At 37.8% G+C, this 23,250-nt stretch overlaps 1 protein-coding gene across 2 annotated transcripts in view; it reads left to right on the forward strand.

Annotated features, from left to right (window-relative positions):
• Nucleotides 1-23,250, forward strand: part of LOC131985532 (fibrocystin-L-like) — a 74,622-nt gene that overhangs the window by 17,511 nt on the left and 33,861 nt on the right. For both annotated transcript variants that reach the window (XM_059350690.1, XM_059350691.1), the window contains exons 23-42: nt 1,893-2,025; nt 2,902-3,056; nt 3,708-3,830; nt 4,231-4,336; nt 4,941-5,048; nt 5,139-5,294; nt 5,440-5,561; nt 6,659-6,791; nt 8,708-8,900; nt 10,216-10,358; nt 10,999-11,103; nt 11,711-11,896; nt 13,620-13,793; nt 14,635-14,840; nt 16,674-17,646; nt 18,701-18,949; nt 19,256-19,405; nt 20,457-20,631; nt 22,417-22,573; nt 22,663-22,819. In XM_059350690.1, coding sequence (XP_059206673.1) covers nt 1,893-2,025; nt 2,902-3,056; nt 3,708-3,830; nt 4,231-4,336; nt 4,941-5,048; nt 5,139-5,294; nt 5,440-5,561; nt 6,659-6,791; nt 8,708-8,900; nt 10,216-10,358; nt 10,999-11,103; nt 11,711-11,896; nt 13,620-13,793; nt 14,635-14,840; nt 16,674-17,646; nt 18,701-18,949; nt 19,256-19,405; nt 20,457-20,631; nt 22,417-22,573; nt 22,663-22,819 — 3,904 coding nt within the window. The remainder of the gene's footprint in view (nt 1-1,892; nt 2,026-2,901; nt 3,057-3,707; nt 3,831-4,230; nt 4,337-4,940; nt 5,049-5,138; nt 5,295-5,439; nt 5,562-6,658; nt 6,792-8,707; nt 8,901-10,215; nt 10,359-10,998; nt 11,104-11,710; nt 11,897-13,619; nt 13,794-14,634; nt 14,841-16,673; nt 17,647-18,700; nt 18,950-19,255; nt 19,406-20,456; nt 20,632-22,416; nt 22,574-22,662; nt 22,820-23,250) is intronic.

The following is a 23,250-nucleotide window of genomic DNA, read 5'->3' on the forward strand; positions in this document are numbered from 1 at the left end:
GAGGAAAAACAGTCACAAGAAGTAAAACAAGAATTCACACATGACATGCAAACAATAACAAAACTGCATTAAATCCAAAACTGAGGCCACGTTTATACATAGCATGGTATTTAGAGAAACGAGTATCCCCCCCCCTCCGTTTTCAAAAAAGTTGTCATTTATATCAACCCGCATAAATACACCGCTGAGCGCCATTATAACTATGCCAAACCTATGGGCAGCAGTGTAGGGAGAAGGATAAAGCCATGCAAGCCAATCAGAATCCTCAGAATCAACAACAACGAATAACACGAGCGACTTCCTGTTCCTTTCAAAACAACTAGATAGAATGAGCGTGAGAACCTAAAACCCTGTTTCTCCCAGTCGACACGACAACACATAACCGGAGTTTTCCAAATTCTCCACTTTGGCCACTAAACGGGGCCTGAGAAAACAAAAGCCTTGTGGCAAAGAACACACCAAAGGGGGAAAAAGGACAGAACTAATAGAGGCAACTAAATACATACAGTGTGAACAATCAGTCTTAAACCATGACAACTTATCGTCGAGAGAAATGGGAGAAATAGACGTTACACCTTACAATAAGACCACTGGATCAGTCACAGGAATAAAAAGGTTTTGTGAGGACACGGCAATCCATCTTTCTGTGATATAAAAGCAATAAAACAAAGTATCTGAATAAAAAAAGCAATAAAAACCATCCTGATAATGCGTCTTTGAAAAGCACAAAGAAAGACAATGACTCCCTAAAGGGAAACCAGGAGTCAGATTTAAAGCAGCGTGACTCATTCGAACAGAGGAAATGTTCTGTAGCCCTCGGCCGTGTGATGTAACTTACAGTTCAGAGAGGCGCCACAATGATCCAGTATGTGCCTCGACATGCTCATCATTTGCCTAACAGACTGTGGTGGAAGCAGTGACCGGAGGACTGTGAAGGGCTGGCACGGAAACATTTGACTGCACCGTGTAGAATGTTGTGACATTTGCATGCATCCCAATACAGCCAATGTTTTCCTAGCTAAGCTGATTTATTTAAGGTTTATTTGTAAAGGGACGGATGTAAAATGTACCTCATAATGCTCCACAATATATCTACAGTATTTTGAAAGGTAGATCCCTAGATCGGCCTTTATACGAATGCACAAAACTCAAGAAGAATATACAGTAGGGGAAAAAATGATTAGACCACCCTTGTTTTATTCAAATTCTTGTTCATTTTAATGCCTGCTACAACTAAAGGTGCATTTGTTTGGACAAATATAATGATAACAACAAAAAAAGCTCATAAGAGTTTAATTTAAGAGTTGATATCTAGACATTCTCCATGGTTTTCTTGATAATGATTTTGGTTATCATCAAGAAAACCATGGGAAATGGCTAAATATCAACTCTTAAATTAAACACTATTTTTGTTGTTATCATTATAATTGTTACATCATCACAAAAAAGTCCATAAACGGTTGCCATTTATTGTAGAATTTGCTCAAGTTTCCCCTTCTTGGATATATGATTTTCTCTATTTTTAAAAAGGACATAGCCTCTTTAATCCATCGCGTGCCGGAAGGAGCTGTTGTGGATTTCTTTTTTCAGAAGGAGGTGACGTTTTAATCATTCTTTCCATGACTGAAGATATAAAACTGCTCAAAGCACAAACAATGACACAATAAAATGACCATGAAAGTCAGTGACAAACACCAGATCTTTCAAGTTTACGCGGCTAATCCCCCTTTTCAATTTATAATGATTTCATTCAGGATCGACTCCCTGATACATACTGACTCCCTGAAGCCAAAGAAATCTGTCCAGTTACATCAAGGGTTTTTTGGTTTCGACACAAACAGTACAGTGACTTTTTAATTCTCTAATGCTTTTTCTCCACTTGTATTCCACAGATGTCCGACAGCAGCGAGGACGCGGCTTCGTTTAGGGACGGATCAGCCAACGTCAGCATCACTCGCCCTCACAGAGCCACGCCTCCTCTGAACGGCACCTTTGATGTGGAGATTTATGGAGGCCGAGCTGAAGGTAGCTCAGAACGAGCATGTGCAGTATTTGCATTGTAACGACTCTTAACTGTTCTGGATGAACACACGCTGTTCCACAGATAGCATCAGAAGGAAGGTCCTGACCCGAGATGGACCGCTGACTTTAAAGCTACCTGTATGCATGTATGACCTCCAGTTGGAGTGATATGAACATACCGTTTTTCCTCAATTTAAAGCCAGGCCCCTATTAATGACCGGCCTCATTTAGTAACCGGGTGTAAAAACAATTTTTTTTTCTTACCGGTGTTATGTCAAAGTCTGTTCCCCCGTCGATATGTGTAGCCCTTACCTTAACCTGCACCAACCTGACCCCTGACCCCAACCAGTCGTCCTAAATCACACAAATAGTCTTTCTTTTCAGATCTGGGTAAAGAAAAAAAAGTTTCGATACTATTTGGTTGGTTATTTTGGTTAATACCTTAAAGGTGCCGAGTACCGATACCCTGAACTTATTATGTCCATCAATACAGAGCTGATTAAAGGAGAGGTATTTCTTATGTCTTATAATTTAAAATAACTATAAAACTATAAGGAAAACACACAACACCTTCAAAATAAAGTGTTACCATATCTTGCTTAAGTCATAAAGGCATGTTCAAAAACTTGACAAAGTCACATTTTATTTTGACTTAGGCATAATAAATCCGCTTAAGTCACACAATTGACATAGGCCATTATCTTAAAGGGTTAAAATCACATGATCTGATCAACTGAGGATGTAGGCGATTTTACCATAGGTGGCCGGCGTCATGAGGAGATGATTTAGGCAAAAAAAAAAATTTTGACCAAAAATGACTTAGTCGATTATTTTAACAGTGTGACGATATGTAACAGAAGAAGCGGTGTTTGTTCTCAGGTCTGTCGGTGGACATCAGCGAGCAGGACCTGAAGTACGCTCTGGAGGGGATCGCAGGGATGGGTCAGGTCGACGTCGACTGGCAGGGGACCTGCAGACAACCCAAGTGGAGGGTCGAGTGGCTCACTAAACCTGGAGACCAGCCTCTGATGGAGGTCGTTATTTCATCATTATTTTATTGATTTTTAACTGTTAATACTGCTCAAAAACACTCACATGATCTTCATAACTAAAGATTGTATTTGCAGAAATAGTAGCTGGAGCAGCAGTTGTAGTGATAATATGGGGGAAATATTCAAGAGATGTGTTTACATAGCATTATATTGACATGATAATCGAAAAAGACAATAGTAATTTAACAATTGGAGACAAATGTATGCAAGACAATAAAAATTATTAATTTAATAGCGTAGATTTAAGAGTTAACAGAAGAGTTATGATTATGAAACAGACTAAAAATAAAATATTTGATTAAATTAATTGAAAAAGAGACAAAACTCATAAATTCATCATTTTTCAAATGTCTGGCTGAATGGATAAATTCTAAGTTTACATTTAAAAAGGAAAAGAGGGAAATAAAATGTTAAAAAAAATAAAAAGGATGTCAAACTAATCTTGTCATTGTCCCTGTTACATTATTTTGTTTATGTTTATGTGTATTTTCAAAGGTACTTTCTTTTACTTCAACTGTCTGTTTTTAATGATTTGTATGATGTTTGTATAATTAAAAGTAGTAACCACACTGAATGTCTCCAGTTCCAACATTTCTAACTGATTTGACTGATTGTGATTTCTTCTCATCACAGATCGACGACTCAGCGGTTGTCGGCGACGACGTGGAGGTTCGAGCTGATGAGAAGAAGAAGGGAGGATTATTGATCCGAGGCCTGACCGGAGATTTCTTCCGTGTCTCACAAAACAAACCACAGGTAGAGCAACAAAACGCCTCGGGCACATCTGGTTTTAGGTTTCAGCTTTATCTGTCTGTCAAACGTTTCCTCTGGCTGCTGCTGTACAATAAATCCAGAAATCCAGTCGAGCAAGTTCTATTCTTGTCTGCAGCGTTGCATAATGCAGCTGGATTTGTATCTATATCGTGCCTCCAGGCTGGATTTGATTGATGTTGTTATTTAATGCTACTGAACCAGTGATGTGTGTTAAAGTGACTGACAGCTACATGCCTCTTTTATTCTTTTGTTTTGTCTGTTGTTGCAGTTAATGTCACATGTTAATTGTCGTTCCAGCCCAGTGTGTCGCTTTTTATGATGTCAAACTTTCTCCTAAACTTGACACCTTTTAAATGAGGAGTTTTGTTGTTGCTGGTTGCAGGTGGAGGTTTTAATTAACGAGATCCCCTCCATGTGTTCTGGTGACTGTGGGTACGAGTGGTCCGAGGACAAGACGCCAGCAGTGACAGGAATCAGCCCAACACAAGGTGTCCTTCAGAAACATTATTCTTTATTCTACATGAAGCATTACAGGATAATGATTTATTTTTAATGTGAGACATTACAGATAAAAATTATGATAAAATTATTTGAAATACATATTTAATTTAAATAAAACAATTATTTAATGAATAAAAACAACCACTTAAAAAATACATGTAAATAAAACATTTATAAATTTGATTGTTTTTATTTAAATTAAATTAATAAAAACGACTTAATATTAATTAATTAATTAATTTAATTATTTTATTCAAATTTAATTAATAAAAACTTTAACACTTTACTTAAAAATACTTAATTAAAAACTAAAATCAATAAATTAAATTGAAAAAATATTATGACACATTTTTTATTAAAATGTTTAGAAATTATATGTTTAAATATTTTATTAATATGAGGCATCTTATTAAATATGTGCAAGTTCTCGTACATTTCCAGAACAAAAGTCTGACGATTGAACAAATTGTAAATCAATGCTTATTGTTGTGCAGCACTTTGGTCAATGCTGTTGTTTTTAAATGCGCATTATAAATACATTTATATTGTATTGTATTGTATTGTATACTAAATATGTGTGATTTTCTTCAGGATCCGACGGCCTGGGGACTCTCCTGACTGTGACTGGAACCGGCTTCAGCAGTGAAAACGCCTCCATCATGGTGGGAAGGACCCCGTGTGTCGTTGAACAGACCACCGGTGAGCGAGAGACGTTTTCAGGATTGAATCTTGTTGTTAAAGTGAATCGAGAGGAAGGAGTTTAATCAGAGTTGGTGATCTGTATTTCAGCTACCACTCAGGTGTGCAGACTGGGCAGCTCCAGCGCTGGAACCTTCCCCGTGTCGGTCAACTTCCCCTCTCTGGGTCTCACAGCGGGAAACATCTTCCACTTCACCTACCAGCTCATTGTTTCCTCTTTCTCTCCGCTGGCTGGCAGCGTGGCAGGTAAGAGTAAAGAAGATATGTCGAATGGCTGCACTAAACTAAGTATAACTATCTATTTATGACAAAAACAAAAGTAGAATCTCTTTGTCTCTTTTGGCACAATTAGTGACTTTTATTCATTTTATTATTTCACTTTTTTTGTCAGGTGGCACGCTGCTGACTGTGAGAGGTTTCGGCTTCAGCCGTGACGCCAGAGTTACTGTCGGCGCTGCAGAGTGCAGCGTGCTTCACGCCAGAGAAACTGAGCTGACATGCAGGACGCCAGCAGTAAGTGTCCAGACTGCAAACTGCCCGTTTTTATGGCTCTGATTGTCCTGCAGAATCTCTAAAAGCTCAAAGAGCTGCAGCACAGGGCACAAAGCAGTGGTGGAAGAAGGATTCAGATCTTTTACTTCAGTAAAAGTACTAATATCACACTGTGAAATACTCCACTACAAGTAAAAGTCCTGCATTCAAAACTTAAAGTAGTAAAAAGTACAAAAGTACCAGCATCAAAATGTACTTAAAGTATCAAAAGTAAAAGTACTCGTTAGGCAGAATGGACCCACTCAGATTGTTTTATATATTTTGAATGTATCATAAGATTATTATTATTATTGATGGATTCATTTAAGCGGCATTTTAGGGCTCAGTTTAAATACTTAATATACTGTAATGTGGTCTTATTCATAATAATAATAAATGCATAATGATTTTTAACTAATGAAGGCAGAGATGAGCCATTAAGACAGAAAATATGAACTCACTTATTAAAGTCACACAAAAAAAGAGTAAAGTTAGTTAATATTTGCCACATATACATTAAGCTAATACTCGACCAAATAAGGTTGCATTAAACTCCAGAGGGTTGTGTTTCTTGCCTGAGCTCAGGATACAGCACTTACCGTAAAATTTGATGTATAAGTCGCAGGCTGTTTCTCAGGGTTTCAAACTGGGAAAACAAGGTTTTCTATTGCTATTTGTTAATAAAAACATTATTCACGTTATTTCAAGACTGTTTCCCTTTATTTTCATTTGAAACATTCAAAACATAACCTGTTAAGTAGGATTACTTTTCAGATTGCGGTTTTTCAAATGCATTAACTTCTTAAGGAAATAGTACAACATCTAAGCCATGAGCTTAAATTAACGTTAAACTCTTTTTTTTTAACCAAGTATATTAAACTTTTTTTCCTTTTTTTAAATAAAAAGACTGTTCCTGTTCCGCAATCTTGTGGCTCAAATTTTCTATGTCAGCATTTACCTTGGTCTATAGGTCGCACCGGTGTATAACCCGAACCCAACTTTTTAGATGAAAAAAAAATCAAAAAATGTGACTTATACACCAAATTTTACGGTATTTTAATTCATATTTGTGGTTTCAGGGGACGGCGGGGTCAGCGAGCGTCACAGTGATGGTGGGGAACATGAGTCAGACGGCCAGCAGCTCCTTCACCTACGATATGAACCTCACTCCGCTGATCTCAGGCCTGAGCCCCGACACCACCACTGTGATCGGTGAGTTTATAAACTCTATTCATGCTCTTGATAACCTTTCATTGAGGTAGCATCATAATAAAATGTTACTGAGATGGGCGAACAAAAGAGAAGTTTAATGGGATTCGTTTTGTCCTGAAAGGTCAATAGACATCTGATCTGTCTACTGAACGACACAATATATAATCTGCTTTTTCTTTGTTTATGAAAAGAAAAAAGATTCAATATTTATTGTTTCAAAACCACGCCTCAAAACGTTTTCTATCTGGTTGCTTTCTCTTGCAAAAAGCCACTCAGTTATCTAAAGGCATTGTGCATTCGTCTTTATTGATTTATTTCAATGAAATTGTTTTTTTAAAGACTTTACCCTTTTAATTTCATGTTAAAAGTTGCTCTGATGTCCTTGGAGGAGAAAAGTGTCTGTGTCAAAACCTCCCATAAAATTATATATTAATATTATTATCTACTTTAACTCAGTAAAATCTTCAGTCGTGATAATAACTGACAAATATTCATAATTTTTCCGAATTTTAATCCTTTAAATATCAGGGTTTATTTTTACAGAACTCCACTGCTGATTTATGAACTAAATGCTTCTTTGAATTGGAATTTTTATGTTTTCACAATCTGTGACAGGTCGATGATTTGCATCTATTTGGATACATTTTTATTTTTTGTGCTGTGTCCGATTAAAAAAAAATCTTTTAATTGTTACCATTGAAGACAAAACACCTCCCTTCCTAAAACTGCTATAAAATACTTCATATTCATATTATTTTCCAGTTATATTTCAAAACCTAAACTTCAGTCCTTATCATACCTACAATATTTAATTTTTTAGAAACTTAACTTAAAATGCTGTTTTGTTTACATAATGACACTGTTGTTGTTTTGGTTTTTTATACATTTTATTTCAAAGTTTTTCACATGAAACAAACAATTAAGGACAATTACAATAATAGTGATAATGATGATTGTTAGTTGAATTTAAAAAGATAAAGAAGGAAAAAAATAATTTAAACAAAGAAATGATAATCATAATAATAATAATAATAAAATAGTAATACCACTTGTTTTTTTTAATCAAAAAATACACAAACATACAGTTTTTGTATAATAAATTCTAGGGGGAATTTATATATATATATATATATATATATATATATATGGTTTATGTCAATGATTCGCAACAACAATGTAAAATGGAAAGTTTTATCTGAATTTTGGCTACACAGACTTATTATAGGAGCTGAAGTTCAACTTAGAAAATTGAAAGAAAGAAAGAAAACTCTCACCCTTTCCAACATTCATGTAATATGCATCAACACAGCCAAAATGACTGAAACATTTGAAATTAAAAAGCTCAAATGAGGCACAAGATATCGAATTGTCAGCAACTTTCGCAGGTATTCCCTGTTATAAAACCACATATATAACAGGTTACTAACTGTCAGCACAGACGCCACACAAAGTTACACAACTGATGCAGTAACTGACGTCAGTGTGAATTTGTGATTATAACCAGCTTGCACTCTTTCTATTGTTGAGGCACATTATATATATCTGATATATGCAGCATGTGAGAGATAACATGATGTGTGTGTTTTGCTGTACAGATTTGTTGTGTGACTCCACTGTCATCAGCAGCTTAAAGGAGTGCTGACTGCTTTTGTTATCACTGTCACATCATTAGTTCGGTTGTTGCGTCGTGTAATGTCGACTTACAGGTTTTCTCAGGTTTTTCCCTTTTGTGCTCACTTAACCTTAAAAATTCTGAGCATGAGAGACTGAACTGTGTGATTGTAGTAAACAACAGAGAAGCATCCAGACAACAAGAATCAAAAATAATTAAGCAGGTGACATGTGCTAATTAACCCTGACACCTGACTGACAGGAGCTCTTCTGATCTGTTTCCTTTTTTAACTTCTTTTGTGTAGGACGTGAAATTCTCACCATCCACGGCTCCAACCTGGGAGTCGGAGACAACAACAGTGCCGTGCTGGTGGGCGGGGAGGAGTGTGTGACCGTGCAGTGGACGGCGACAAACATCACCTGCCGTCTGCCTGTGCTGCCGCCAGGCATGCACAAGGTTCACGTTAAGGTTGGAAACAATGGATACCCACGGACAAGGTAAAGCTGCTGTCACACACTTCATCTGTTACAAACAGCCAAACGTGAGCTTTTATAACACATTGTTGCAACAGCAGATCTGAAGAAAAGGATTTCTATCAAAATCTTTACACATAATACCATAGAAAATGTCTTTTGATGTTTTGAGATATTTAAAGATACAGAAACATCATAAATCTTAGTTTAAGGAATAGTTCACCCCAAAACAATATAAGGCGTTTTTACTAGAAAAAAATCAATTCAGCATAGTATCGCGATATTTTGCATGGCAATATTATATCGAATCATGGCGGGCGGGCTCACTTTTATGAATATACTGGATATATATATATATATATATATGTATATGTATATGTATATATATATATATATATATATATATATATATATATATATATATACTGGTAACCATTAGAAACTAGATCTAACGAATCTATAGGCACTTGTGCGTCAGGATGTCATGTCGGGAAGTTGTCGAAATAACGCTGGAAAATTAGGCTTTTTTATGTTTCATTCAAAAAAATTCAGAGCAGTGAAGCTTAAAGTTTCTGAAAGTTTGATAAAACGCTGCAGTTGTTGTCGTCCATACATGTTAGATATCAGTTAAATTCAGCTCAAACCTAATCCGACACCATGTTAACTACTTAATTTAATGATGTGAATGAAACCATTCAGCTGTGTAAAATGTATTGAATACTTTTGTTTTGTACTCCTCCACATCCAAATGATTTATACACAAATATATTACACACTGGACTGTAAACTCCTTCAGAAACACAGTGCTTGACACACCACACACTGGCTTGGTTGTAGTTTCTGCAGGAGTTAGAGTTAGTTAGATCTGGGGGGAAAAAAGGATCAAATGCAGGTATTGTTTTACTGGACAAGTTTCAATACTACTTGGTACTGTGCTATTTCGGGCAATATAGTATGTAATTAAAGTGGAGGCTGATCAGATCTGAGTGTCTTTTGGGGGAAAAAATCCAGATTGTTGGCTCCAGATTGTTCCAAAGCCTCCAAAACAATTACAAAAACAATGAACAAAATAGTTAACAATAACAATATATAATACAAATATAAATATAAATATAAATATAACAATATCATTTAAAAAGTGTCTAAGGAGTAAAGTGAGTACAGATGAGATGGCAGGATATAGTATACAGATAAATTGCACATGATAATGAACATAATATAGCCTGTGGTGTTGAAAATTGTATTACACATGTTAAGATACTATTTTCCTTCTAAAACAGACAGAAATGTGGTTAATTTGTGGCTTAATTTGACTCTTTTCTGCTTTTTGGTTCCACAGCAGCGGTGTGAACGCCACCGTCGAGTGCATCCTGCAGGTCAGCAGCGTCTCCCCGCAGCTCGGCTCCTTGATGGGAGGCACCAGACTGACTATTTCTGGATCTGGTTTCAGCACCAACACTTCTGACAACCAAGTCTCTGTTGGTAAGCAACATGAAACCCAGCAGTTTTAAAATAGACTTATTGCCACAGCAACAATCTCTGCCAACAACCATTCAAAATGATTTTAACAAACATCTCATCCTGTTATCATCCTGTTATGTTCGTTTTTTCAGGAACAGCAATAACCATGTTTAATTATCCAAAAGTGTCAGAAACTACAGAATCCCAATAAACATTGTTTGTATCTCATTAATAACTTCATTACTAACCATTTCAATCAATATTTAGTGCAAAGGTGCTCTTTACCTCTCACAGATCATGGTTCAATGAGGATAATTCACTTCATAAAAAATGCATGTTAAAACTTTTTTTTATGTACATTAGAAATACCTACATATAAAATAAAATAGTTTTATATGACATTGATTTTTTTTTACATTTTATATGTCACATTTTAAATGTTTTTCTTTTTATGAAAAATACTTTTAACTACTTTTTTTTCGGATTATTAATCTTTGAAATGAGTCAGTTTGACTAGCAACATTAAGAGGATAGTTATTAAGGGTTGAAGGGGACAAGTTTGGCTCCAGGGGGTGATTTTATACAGACATGTTACTACTCATGCATCTGGTTTCGTTCATGATCTCACGCATGTTTTGTGATGCTGTTTGTGATGTGACAGGAGGGACTGAGTGTGAGGTGAAGACCGCCTCGGAGAACGAGCTGCAGTGTGTAATGCAGTCGGACGAGAAGACTCACATCGTAACCAACCAGGGATCTCACCACAGTAGGTTTACATTTCGATCCTTTAGTCCAGGTGTCAAATTAAATCTGAGTTGGCCAAAATAGAGCACAACAAAAAGAGGATTTAGTTTCTGGAAAACTGCTGCGAGCGAAGGAAGCTGTCACCTGTGGATCAAATGTGACTCGTAACAAAGTGTTTTAAAACCAGTTTGACCTTCCATGATAAGCCATATTTAGAATAGAAGGTATTTTTTAATTGCATGTTGCTTGAGCTATTTTTGTCTCAGGGTTCATACAGGTGCTTGAAATCCTTGAAAATGCTTTTGTATTTTGCTTGAAAATGCTTGAAATTCTTACTGTGTTTCTCATGCAATCTGACTATAGATAATCACATGTTCAATGAAAAAAATAATAAATTGAATATTGAGATTAGCAAACTGTAATTTTGGTTGTTAAAAGTGTAAAACCATCGTTGTTGGTAAGGTTGAGTGAAATTAGCCCTTTTAGCATGTAACTACTCATCTAAAACATAAACCTTAAACCATTGTAAGGTACTGGAAAACCTTCAAAATGGACCTTAAAAGTCCTTGAAAAGTGCTTTAATTTGACTACTCAAAAAGTGTATGAACCTTGTGTTCTGTGTGTACCAGGTTTTGGACAGGGGTATGCGTGGAGTCCTGCTTCGCTGACGCTGTTTGTTGGAGACACAGTAATATGGCGTTGGCAGGCACCAGCCTTCCAGAAAGTCGGGTACCGGGTCTTCAGTGTGTCCAACCCAAGTGGCACCACCTACAAGGGAGGAGCGTTCAACAGTGGAAACACCAAGACAGACACAGGTGAATAATGAGTCACTTGTTATTTTTTGTACTTTTTGTGATTTTGTTTGCACAGTGCAGATTGAGTCGTCACATATTGGGCTCCTGTTTCAAATTAATTTTGAATTTAAGCAGCAGTCTGTACGGTACATGTAGTTTTATTCAATTTGGGTTTAATTGCTGTACAGTTGCACTTTTCACATGTTCCCAGTGAACACAGGTCATGTTGACTTATTATGTCAATTGGGAAATTGGCCAAATTTGCCCTGATTGTGGGTGTTAGTTGTGCGGGAAAAAAATATCAGTATCGGTAATCGGCTAAATGAGTTGTAAAAATCGGCATATCGGATATCCAATATCGTGCATCCCTATTCTTTTCCCTTTTTTCCTCAATTGTTGTTGAGAAGTGGGTGAAATAACTCTTCAAAGTAAAGGCTACGTTTTATCTAGGGAAAAACTGACATGGCCATTTTCAAAGTTTCCCCTTGACTTCTGACCTCAAGATAAGTGAATGAAAATGGGTTCAGTGGGTACCCACAAGTCTTCTCTTTACATACATGCTATTAACATGCAGTTTTGGGCAAAATTCATGCAGTACAAATGTGTTATTTTTGCCTATTATGTGAATTTGAGTCCCCATAGTAGCATTTCTTTGCAGTGAGAGCATTTTTTAACCTTGCTGTATAAAATGAGCTGCTGTGACCTCTAGAATAATCGCAGCCCCATGAAACTTTACAACCACAAACTAGAGACTTAAAGCATTCAGGGGATGTATAGCTTTCATTGACAAAAAAGGGTTTCTCAGCAGGTTACAGAACAGGAATTGTCGCCATCCAATAGCCAGAAAAATGCAGTTCTTGCAGAAATCTCCAAAATGCCATAAAGTTTTTGAAACCAAATCACAGCCTGGATTTTTATAGGTGTTCCTCAGGGTCAGGGTCATGTGAATGGACTTCATATACTCATATCATAATGTTCTAAGCCCTTATCACTCCAAACTTTAAACATTTGGAGAGGCTCTTAACCGAAACTTAATTATTACAAATCAATGACTAGAAAAACCTGACACCACTCAGTGCTGAGCTGCATGTTGAAATAATCTTCTGGTTCCCAGTAAAGATCCTCTCTCCACCCACATCAAAGACAAAAATGGCTCTGTGTGGGTCTCAGCCCTCAAATTTTTCTACATTGTAAACAGTAGATATATTCAATTTGTGGTGTTCAGTGTCAGTGAAGCTTTATTTTGTTTTGCAGGTTTGTGTTGGTTAGGTTAGGTTGAATTAATCAGATTGTGACATGTTTTTTAAGCGAAAAGTGGCCAAAAAGGAAGCTTAAACACAGTTATGACAATAAATACATACAAAACAGTCCCAAATTGCACAGATATAATAATATAGAGTTAAGATGCACATGTGCTCAGTTGTAGATTACATTCAGGATAATGGAGATAAGGTAATAATAGCTGTAACTGCAGCTCGTACTCTTTGAGTTGCATTCTGGTTCATCATGTTCAACTGTTTCTTTGATGGTTGATGTTGTTGTTCTACTTCATATTTCATCAACTCTGCTGGAGCTGCAATACATCAACATGATCTCACATGATGTTTGACACATGATGTGGGGAACGCCAAGTGATGTCTCAGATCTGTCAACATACGTGACAGACAAATGCACAATGTGTCCAAGAACTCTGCGTGATTTGATGTTCTCTCTGTCTCTCTCTCTCTCTCTCTCTCTCTCTCAGGCTCCTTCAGGTACCGTTTCACTGCTCCTGGTGTGTATTACTACAGCAGCGGCTACATAGACGGCGCTAAAGCGAAGACGCTGCAGGGAGTCGTTAAGGTCGAGGCTCGGATGCAAAAGAGCAGCACGGTCTCTGTCAGCGTGGGAGGCATGCAGGCAGCACACGTGGCAGCAGGTAAAGGTGGAGTAGAAGTGGAGAGCAGCTACAGTAAATTTAAAAATGATATACATGACGAGCTATCTGCTCATCTGCTCATGACAGCTCATCAAAGTACAGTAATGTAATTATTTATTTTATTTGATGTGTTTAAGTGGAAATAAATAAGATAAGATAAGATTTCCTTTTTTAATCCTACAACGGGATAGCAAGATAGAGAGGAGCTTTAATTAAAAAAAAAACAATAAACAGTAAACAAGCAGTATAAACTAGAAATATAGTACAGGTATTAACAAATAAACAAATAAAAAAGTATTGAAAAATTACAATTTAGACATGTATAAATATAAAAAGTATTGACAATTTAAGTGTTTATAGTCAATTCAAGTCAGATCAGGTGAATAAAAATGATCTTTTAATATTTTTAAAGAGGAAGGAAACTCCAGCAATTAACCTTAATTGCTGGAGTTTCTCTCCTGTTCTTGTCAAAATAAAGACAATTTTTTTCCCTTTATATATTCTGCTTTTTCAAGTATAATTTGAACAAAAATTACAACATGGGGTGTTTTGTATATAAAAAGGAAAAAAATACAGTAATCATACATTTACACTCCTTATATTGCATACATATGGAAAAACATTTTTTTTAAATGAAGGCGTTTTGAGGATATATACACTTTCCATTTCCACCATATCGCCTCAAATTTATTTACTTGGAGCTTCAGGGAGAAATTGATTCCTTCCATTACAAAAATGTCATATGTTGTATTGCTCCACTCTCCTATTGATGGAGTGTCTCCCAAATTGAAAGAGTTTTAGGTTTGCAGCTGATAACTGAATGAAACTGTCTCCCCTCCAGGTTCACGTCGTGTCTCCAGGTCGCTGCAGCAGTGTGTCGCCTCCCCGCTGTGCCCGCAGACCAACAACACGTCGAGCAGCCTCTCCTTCAGCGCCCTCGCCTGCTCCACCCCCACCGTCCACTCCATCTCCCCCAACCAGGGATCCTACCACCAGGTCATCCACATCCAGGGCCAAGGCTTCGGCAACTCCACCTGCGCTATAGAGGTGAGCAATCCGCAAATATTTTGATCAATTAATGGTGAAAATGCTGTTTTCAGACCCTCAAATATGAGATATTTTTCTGTTTTATATCATATTGAACGGAATATCTTTGGGTTTTGCTCCAAAAAACTGACCATTCCTGACAGTTTGAGTAACTCTCTGAACCCCACAACCCACAGGCAGGTTTTAAAGCAGACCTGGGCATTGGGCTGCCCGTGGGCCACATCCGGCCCGTTGGCTGCCCTCGTCCGGCCCGCATGAGGTTACCCAGAAATTAGTTCAATACAACCGCAGTGCTTTTATTTTGAAGGTGGTTTACGTACCCACCTGCAAAGACTCGACTCTTTACTGATAGTTCACAAGATTTATTTAAAATCGTAGCTCCATGAACATAAAAATAAGACATTCCTTGGTCACCTTGACTGAATCCACCGTAAGAGCTAACAAACAACAAAGACAACTAAGACAACAAATATAGCCATTAATATATATGACAGAAGAAAATAAACTTTAACAAACTTTGTGCCCTGTCAGCCGCCACTATAGAAGCCTTTTTCATACTTTACTGTTATATCCTGTCACTACCTTTCAAAATAAAAGCACCCGTTTCACACTGGATGGCGCCTTTTCAAAATAAAAGCATCACAACATTGTATTCTCATCAGTAGCAGCTCAAAACCAGATAATTTACTGTATTTTATAAGGCGATTAGATTAATATTAAGCAGAATTTAGTTCCGAGTTTTGGTCCGGCCTCCACAACCTTCGTGGTATTGGTCATGTGGCCCCTTAGGAAAATGAATTGCCCACCCCTGTTTTAAAGTCATAGCTTCTTATTTAAAAGATCCCCAAAACTAGTTTATCTGCTTTTGCCACTGACTAGTCGGTTATTACGACCAATATTAGCTATTATTTTGAAGGAGACCTAAACCTTTTCTTCTTTTTTTTTCTCAAATGTATTCATTTATTTATTTACATAGAAAGGAGATCTTGTTTAATGGGTTCAATACACAAAATCTTGAAATTCGTTAAGGTTTGTCACAGTTTAACAATAAAGTGTGTTTATCAAAAGAAAATCACACAAAATTTTGACATTTTGGGTTCTCCCAACTTGTAGACATGATTGTGCTGGACTTACTGCAATACTTGCAGTGAAAAATTAGGCCACAGTGAGTAAAATGCTACAGGAGCAAAGAAATGAGGGTTAAATGTAAGATATTGGAAGGGAAGGTATAGATTAAAATCTAACGCATGCATTTCATGTCATGTTGTGGTAACTTTGCCTTATTGTAGGGTTGTCACGATACTAAAATTTTCAACTCTATACCAATACTCAGGAAAATATTTGATACTCGATACCATTTTCGATACCACAAGGATAAAAACAAAGACCCCAAAATTTAACAGAAATATTTTCATTAACAAGAAAAATGTAACATGTAAAAATGAACAGGACCACAGATTAAATATTTATAATAAAAAACAGTTGTGCAAAAAGAAACTGCAACTATGATAACAAGCTTCAGGTCTGAGGTAGTGCAAAAAATAAATAAATACAATAAACAATAACAATTAGAACAATATTTTGAGGTTGTATGCTGTGCACGGGGGGGGTGGGGGGGGGGGGGGTATCGATACTTTTGAAAATGAGCATCGTATCCGGATACAACGTTTTAGTTTTGATACTTTTTTGAGTATCTATACTTTTGACAACCCTACCTTATTGTATCTTTCTGCTCCAGATGCTTCATCGTCATTGTTGTTTAAAGCCAAACTGTGTTTTCTTCAGTCTTGACTTGAGTCTGCAGTGAGTGTTTGTTGCTGTGTCTGTGTGCAGGTGACGGTGGGAGATGAGCCCTGTCAGCTGATCAACAGCTCTCACTCTGACATTAACTGCCAGCTGAGCGCCGCCAGCGAGCTTCCCATCGGCGTCGCTCTCCCCGTCGCCGTCACAGTCAACAACCTGGGCAGCGCCATCATCACAGCCCCCAACGAGCTGGACCGCCGCTTCGTGGTGCTGCCGGTGGTCGACTGGGTCTCTCCTGCGATCGGCAGCGCCACCGGCCACACGCGGCTCCTCGTCCGCGGCTCCGGCTTCTCTAAGGGAGAAGTGACGGCGGCCGGCGAGCCGTGCTCCGTCGTGTCCGTCAACTACACCGGCATCACCTGCGACACCGCTCCATCTCAGCCGCACGCCGGTGACGTGGTGTTCCACCTGGGCAGGATCCAAAGCTCCTGTCACTCAAACTGCTCCTTCAGGTACTCGTCCTCCGTCACGCCCGTCCTCTCCAGTGTTTCCCCCGACAGCATCGACGGCCTGACCTCCGTCACCGTCTCCGGCGCCGGGTTCGGCAGCAGCGTGGGCGACGTGGTCGTCTCTGCCAGCAGCTGGGAGCTGGAGGTCACCGCCGTAACCGATAGCAACATCACGCTGAGCGTTGATGCCCTGCCCGCCGGCGCCCACCCACTCAAAGTGATAGTGAGGAGCAAAGGCCTCGCGTCCGGCTCCGTCACCCTGAGCAGCGTCGCCCAGGCCTCCCTCAGCCCCGACGTGGGCAGCCTGGCGGGAGGAACCCCGCTCGTCTTCAGCGGAAACGGCTTCGCTCCGGGGAACACCAGCGTGACGGTTGGCGGCAAAACCTGCGAGATTCAGGAGGTGACGCCGGGAATGCTTCGCTGCATGACGCCGCCGCACAGCGAGGGGACGGTGTCCGCCATCGTCCAGGTGTTCTCAGTGCAGTATCCTCCGCTCAGCTTCAACTACTCCACAGCACAAACTCCTGTTGTCAGCTCCATCAGCCCCTCCACAGGTAACTACCATCCTCTACATCATGTCACGATTTAAAGCTTTTTCTAACAGGAACATTCATAACCGAACTGGAACTCACTCCCACCGGACATCCATAACACCGACTCTCTCCCACTATTCAGATCCTGATTCAAAACTCATCTGTTCCAATTAGCTTACTGAGTATGATTGCACCACACTCTTTTTTCTTTGTTTTATTTCTTGTGTCTTGTTTTCATTCCCTGTTTTGTCTTGTTCTAATTACTGTACAGTGTCCTTGAGTGTTTAGAAAGGCTCTTATAAATTAGATATATTATTATTATTATTATTATTATTATTATTATCCATTCAGGGGCTCTCAGAAAGGTTTTATAATTTAATTCTTATTTGTTAAACATTGCACTTTGGTCATTTTTTAAAAAGAAAAAATACTCTTCAAACCCAGCCCAATTTCTCCATATTTTTCTTTCTAAGTGGCTTACAGATTTTGAACTTGGTGAAATGTTGAGCGAGACCGGCAGCTGCAAAATGTATCACTTTGACTAATTTCTACATTTTGATTGTCAACTCCAAAAAGTAATCTCTCTGAAGGGACATGGATCAGGGCTGCAATCTAGATGGGTTAAGAACAGGAAGTATTTTATTTTCAGCTAAATTATTCACAGCTTTGTGCACAAAAAAGGTTTTTTAAAAAGTGCTTAAGATTTTCTGTAGTAATTTAGCTTTTTTATACACCTTTTCCCCAAAATGTACACTTTGCTCACTTAAATCATCTTATTGCTGTCATTTCAAAAGTGTTTCAGGATGTGTTTTGTAATCCTTTGCTCAAAGCACCTGGAATATAACTTGAATTGCCAGTAATAAGCATTTTAAAGTTGAAGAAAATCAATTTTTTTGCAGATGGATAATGCTGTGTTTCAGTTTTAGTAAACCAATAAAATAAATTAACTTGATTTTAATCCATACTTCAGTGGATCTAGCTTAAGAAACTGCTCAGTTTCTTTGACTCAGTGTCTTATGTCCCTATATGACGGTCCTCTCACGTCCTCGTCCCCCTCTCTGTTTCTGTCCCACAGGGCCGAGCGGTGCCGTCGTCACACTGACTGGTTCAGGATTCGGCAGCGACTCTCAGCTTGTCTCCGTCACCATAAACCACGTCCCCTGCAACGTGTCCACGGCCTCCGACACGCAGGTTCAGTTCACCGCGGGAGACAACCCGGGGGGGACGTACCCAGTCATGCTGCATCACCAGGTCAAAGGTTACGCCCAGTCACACGTCATGTTCACGTACGAGCTGACTCTGAGCAGCGTGACACCCAACGAGGGTAAGCAGAGAGGAAGTCTGAACAGTCTGTTAGTGGTCTGGGAGGAAGTTAAAGATGACAGTGTTAATTATAAAGAAGGGTGAGGTGTTCATATAGGCCTCTTGAAGTCCATTTCACCTATTTTACAGGTTAAAAGTACTGTCATTTTTATGACAGTACTTTTTTTTATCTTTTATGATAAAACAATATGTTTCTGGTGCTTTTATGCAGCTTTTATCTTGCATTTCTTGTTTTTTGTTGCCGTAATGCATCGCAATTCAGTTTAATGATGTCTGAACTGAATAAGTTATTTCTCTGATGATTCAGGCAGTTTTGGCGGCGGCGCTCTGCTGTCGGTGCACGGCTCTGGGTTCGACCCGCACAGCTCAAACGTGACGATCTGTGGGGAGAAGTGTGACGTCCGCAGAGAGATGTCCACATCGTCCCGTCTATACTGCCTGTCTCCCTCCGTAAACGGTAAGTCTAGTTAGTTTGACTTAGTTTATTTCACCAGTGTAATCCATTTAGACCACGCAAATATCATAACAACAATAAGACGACCCTCTGAAAGCCTCAATATGTTTTTTAAAATTATATAATTTATCTTAGCCAGAGATTTGTCAAAAATCAGATTTTTTAATTTCCAACCTTCCTAAATTAATCATGTGTAATGAAAATGAATCTAATTGAAGCTTTAAACAGAACATTTCATCAAAACCACTTTATTCTACATGTTTGTGTTAAAAGTTTTTTACATCATATATAATGCAGAAAACAATATTTAAATATTCAGCAGTTGACTGACGATGAACATACAGTATTTTAATTCCAGCTCAAAAAGTATGATATCGGCCGCCATATTGTGAGTTTTTTCTCCTCTAAAATTGGTATTGGTCAGGCTCTAATCATATCATATGCATTATATATTAACATCAACATGTTTTTAAGTAGTTTAAGCAGTTCATGGAACAATCTCATCACAAAGGTCCATATTATCTGTTGTGGACATTGTACTGATTTTAATTAGTTAGTAAATGAACAATGCAGAAATATACACTGAATTCTAATTTAGTCATTTATTATAATATTGCCATTATTACTTGAAGCACACTGACCAATTTCATGGTGAGCTCTGACACCAAACTTCTTTTAAATACCCAAATACACAAAGCAAAGTTTTTTCCCCATTATTTTACTTCTACATCTTTCTAGTAAAGGTCAAGGGGTTTAAAGTTTTTTCTTTGGCGAGAATGTGTTCCTGCTGGTTTATGATATTCTTAGTTGACCAGTCAATGTGACAAAACCAGTCCATGAATTTAAATGGAACAAAGAACATACGAGGAATGCTGTCGAGTCTTTCATGAAGGAGAAAATGTGAAGCATGTGGGATCAGACAACAAGTCGTCATGGACGATGAGACATCTTAAACTGTTTATTGTCTCTGAGCATCTCATCTTGATGCTGCCTGTCCTTTTGTTGTTACATGTTTTGTTGTGTCTGTCTGTCTGTCTGTCTGTCTTCCTCTCAGACTCTCAGTCGACGTTGAGCTGCGAGGTCGTGGTCATGAACCGTCTGGACTCCGTCAACATATCAGATGGCTACACCTACAAATCTCTGCTGACTCCGGTGATCTCTGAGGTTTCTCCTCGCCGCGGAGGCACCGCCGGAGGCACCCGACTCATAATCACCGGCTCCGGTTTCAGGTAGAGACTCAGCAGAGCACAGAGGACACAAAGAGGAGCCCCACCCAGATTATAGCCCGCTGGTTCAGAGCTCAAGTTACACAATGCAACAGCTTTTGTTTCATTGGACGTCTTTGCTTCCATTGGGTTTAATGCAAAGACATTGATTTGTATGTATAAGTGTATAATGTTTGCTCACAAAAAACATTTCTAAACAGTCCAAAAACAATCCCTTCCAATGAAACAACAATCTCTGCAAAAGAAGAAATAAATAAATAATCATTTTTTAAAAATGTTACATTAAATAGAATAATAAATCACATTGTCACAATCATTGCAAGGAAAGAGGTTAAAAAATGTATTCCAACTTTATGGGCGACCGTGTATAATAAAATCATTTAAATGACATCAATATAATATAATAAAATCTGGAGTTATGGTACATGAGAGTATAAATATGTATTGTGGTTAAGTGGTACATTGTTAAATGTTTTATGAAGAGTTAATTTGCAGAAACGTATTTCTCTATTTTGATTTATTTTTGGCACCTCAGCCTTTTTTAATTTTGCTCAATTGTTACTTTTTAGTTAAGTTAAAATGAGTTGTATCAGTTCTTGCAAATGAACTCTTCATAATTTTCTATTATATTCTATTTACATACAGTATATAATATGTGTATGTCACGACACAATGTATTCAAGATTCAAAGTGTTTATTATCATATGCACAGTAGAAAACATGTTTCCCTGTACAATGAAATTCTTGCTTTGCTCTCTGCAGAATGCCAACCAATGTAAAAGCAAAAAAAATATACAATATATATACTAAAAGAAATTACAACATGACAAAATTTAGGGCAGCATGTGATTTAAAATAATAATGATAATTAAATCTGTAGGAGGAGTTTGTTGATGTATGCAACGTCGAAATGGTAAAAAAAACTGCAGGAAACGCCATCTTCGATTGAAAATGGCCGACTTCCTGTACGTTTTCGGGTATGGGTTCTCAAGACTTTTTGGTGCGTCTTCCCACGATACGTATGTACTAAATTTTGTGTCGCTACATAATAATATAATAATAATACATTTTATTTATAGAGCGCTTTTCAGGGTACACAAAAACGCTTGAATGCTACATGAAAAAATCCTATATTGTGAGGCTCTTTTGAAATTTTCTAGGGGGTGCTAGTTAGTCATTTTGCAAAGTCCATTCCCGGGACAACTAGAATATGTAAATTTCACAGGATTTCACGAGATTGATGTATATTCCAAATATGGTAAGTTTTGGAATATGATAAAGCCCCCAAATCAGCGATTCATTACCTGGAAAAATAATAATAATAATAATTCCTTCAATTACAATAGGGTCCTCGCACCATTGGTGCTCGGTCCCTAATAATAATTTAGATTAGATTAGATTAGTTTCAACTTTATTGTCATTGCACATTTCACAAGTACAAAGCAACGAAATGCAGAAAGCATCTAACCAGAAGTGCTTAAGCAGTAATTAAGTGAATCATATTGCAATACATACAGGAATGTATTGTATAAAAATGCAGTGTATATATAGGTATAGATTATATAATAAATAAAAATAAATAAATAAATGCAGATCTAACTGTACATTCGTGCAAGTAGATATATATATACATATACATGCATACATATACACACATATATACATACATACACACATATATCTATAAATATATACATATTAGTGCAATTTAAGCTTTTATTTAATCTGTGTGTACAATGTTTCCGTCACTCATCAATGAAAGTATCTATCTGTTGATTCGCTCTGCAGCACCAACATGAACGACGTGAACGTGACCATCGCAGGATCTGTGTGTGACGTTCAGTCCACCAACAACACACACATCGTCTGTGTGACCAACGCGCAGCGACAGTCTCAGGAGGCCAAAGTCAGAGTCAGCATCGGAGACCGCGGCATCGCCAAGATGGTTAGAGAACCTCGTCCCTCATACATCAGGCTGATTTAATATCTTTTTATACATGTTTGTCTTAAGGCCTTATTTGTGTCTTTCTCCAGGATGATGCTGACTTCTTCTACGTTGACGTGTGGTCGTCCAGGTTCACGTGGGGCGGTTTGCCTCCGCCAGAAAGAGGCACGTTTGCCGTCATCACTAAAGGCCAGACTATCCTGCTGGACACCAGCACGCCTGTGCTCAAAATGCTCCTCATTCAAGGTACAAATATCACTTTATCTCTTAAAAATACACAATATCTGTAAGGGAAAGTGCCTAAAACCACAGATTTTAGTTTTTTTTTTTTTTTGCATAATGTCAGATTTTTCTAAGTGGTAAATGATAAATGGACTGCACTAATATAATAGTATTGTTGTTGTTGTTGTTGTTGTTGTTGTTGTTAATATAATTTAAAAAAGTTCTACTTTTTAAATGTTTTTTCTTGTGTATATTTTTTTCCTCATCTCCCAGTCACTCCAGACATTTTCACAAATATATTTTAAATATAAATAAATATTTATAACTTTTGGGTGCAAAGTAGGGGTGTCATAATATACTTGTATTGATGATAAAAGTGATCTTTAAAAAATGAAATCCTGATAATGCACATTCAATTATATTCTCTAATTCATTTTTAGGGTTGTTGTGTTTTT

Source organism: Centropristis striata, chromosome 14, assembly GCF_030273125.1.
Source record: "Centropristis striata isolate RG_2023a ecotype Rhode Island chromosome 14, C.striata_1.0, whole genome shotgun sequence".
Classification (NCBI taxonomy): domain Eukaryota; kingdom Metazoa; phylum Chordata; class Actinopteri; order Perciformes; family Serranidae; genus Centropristis; species Centropristis striata.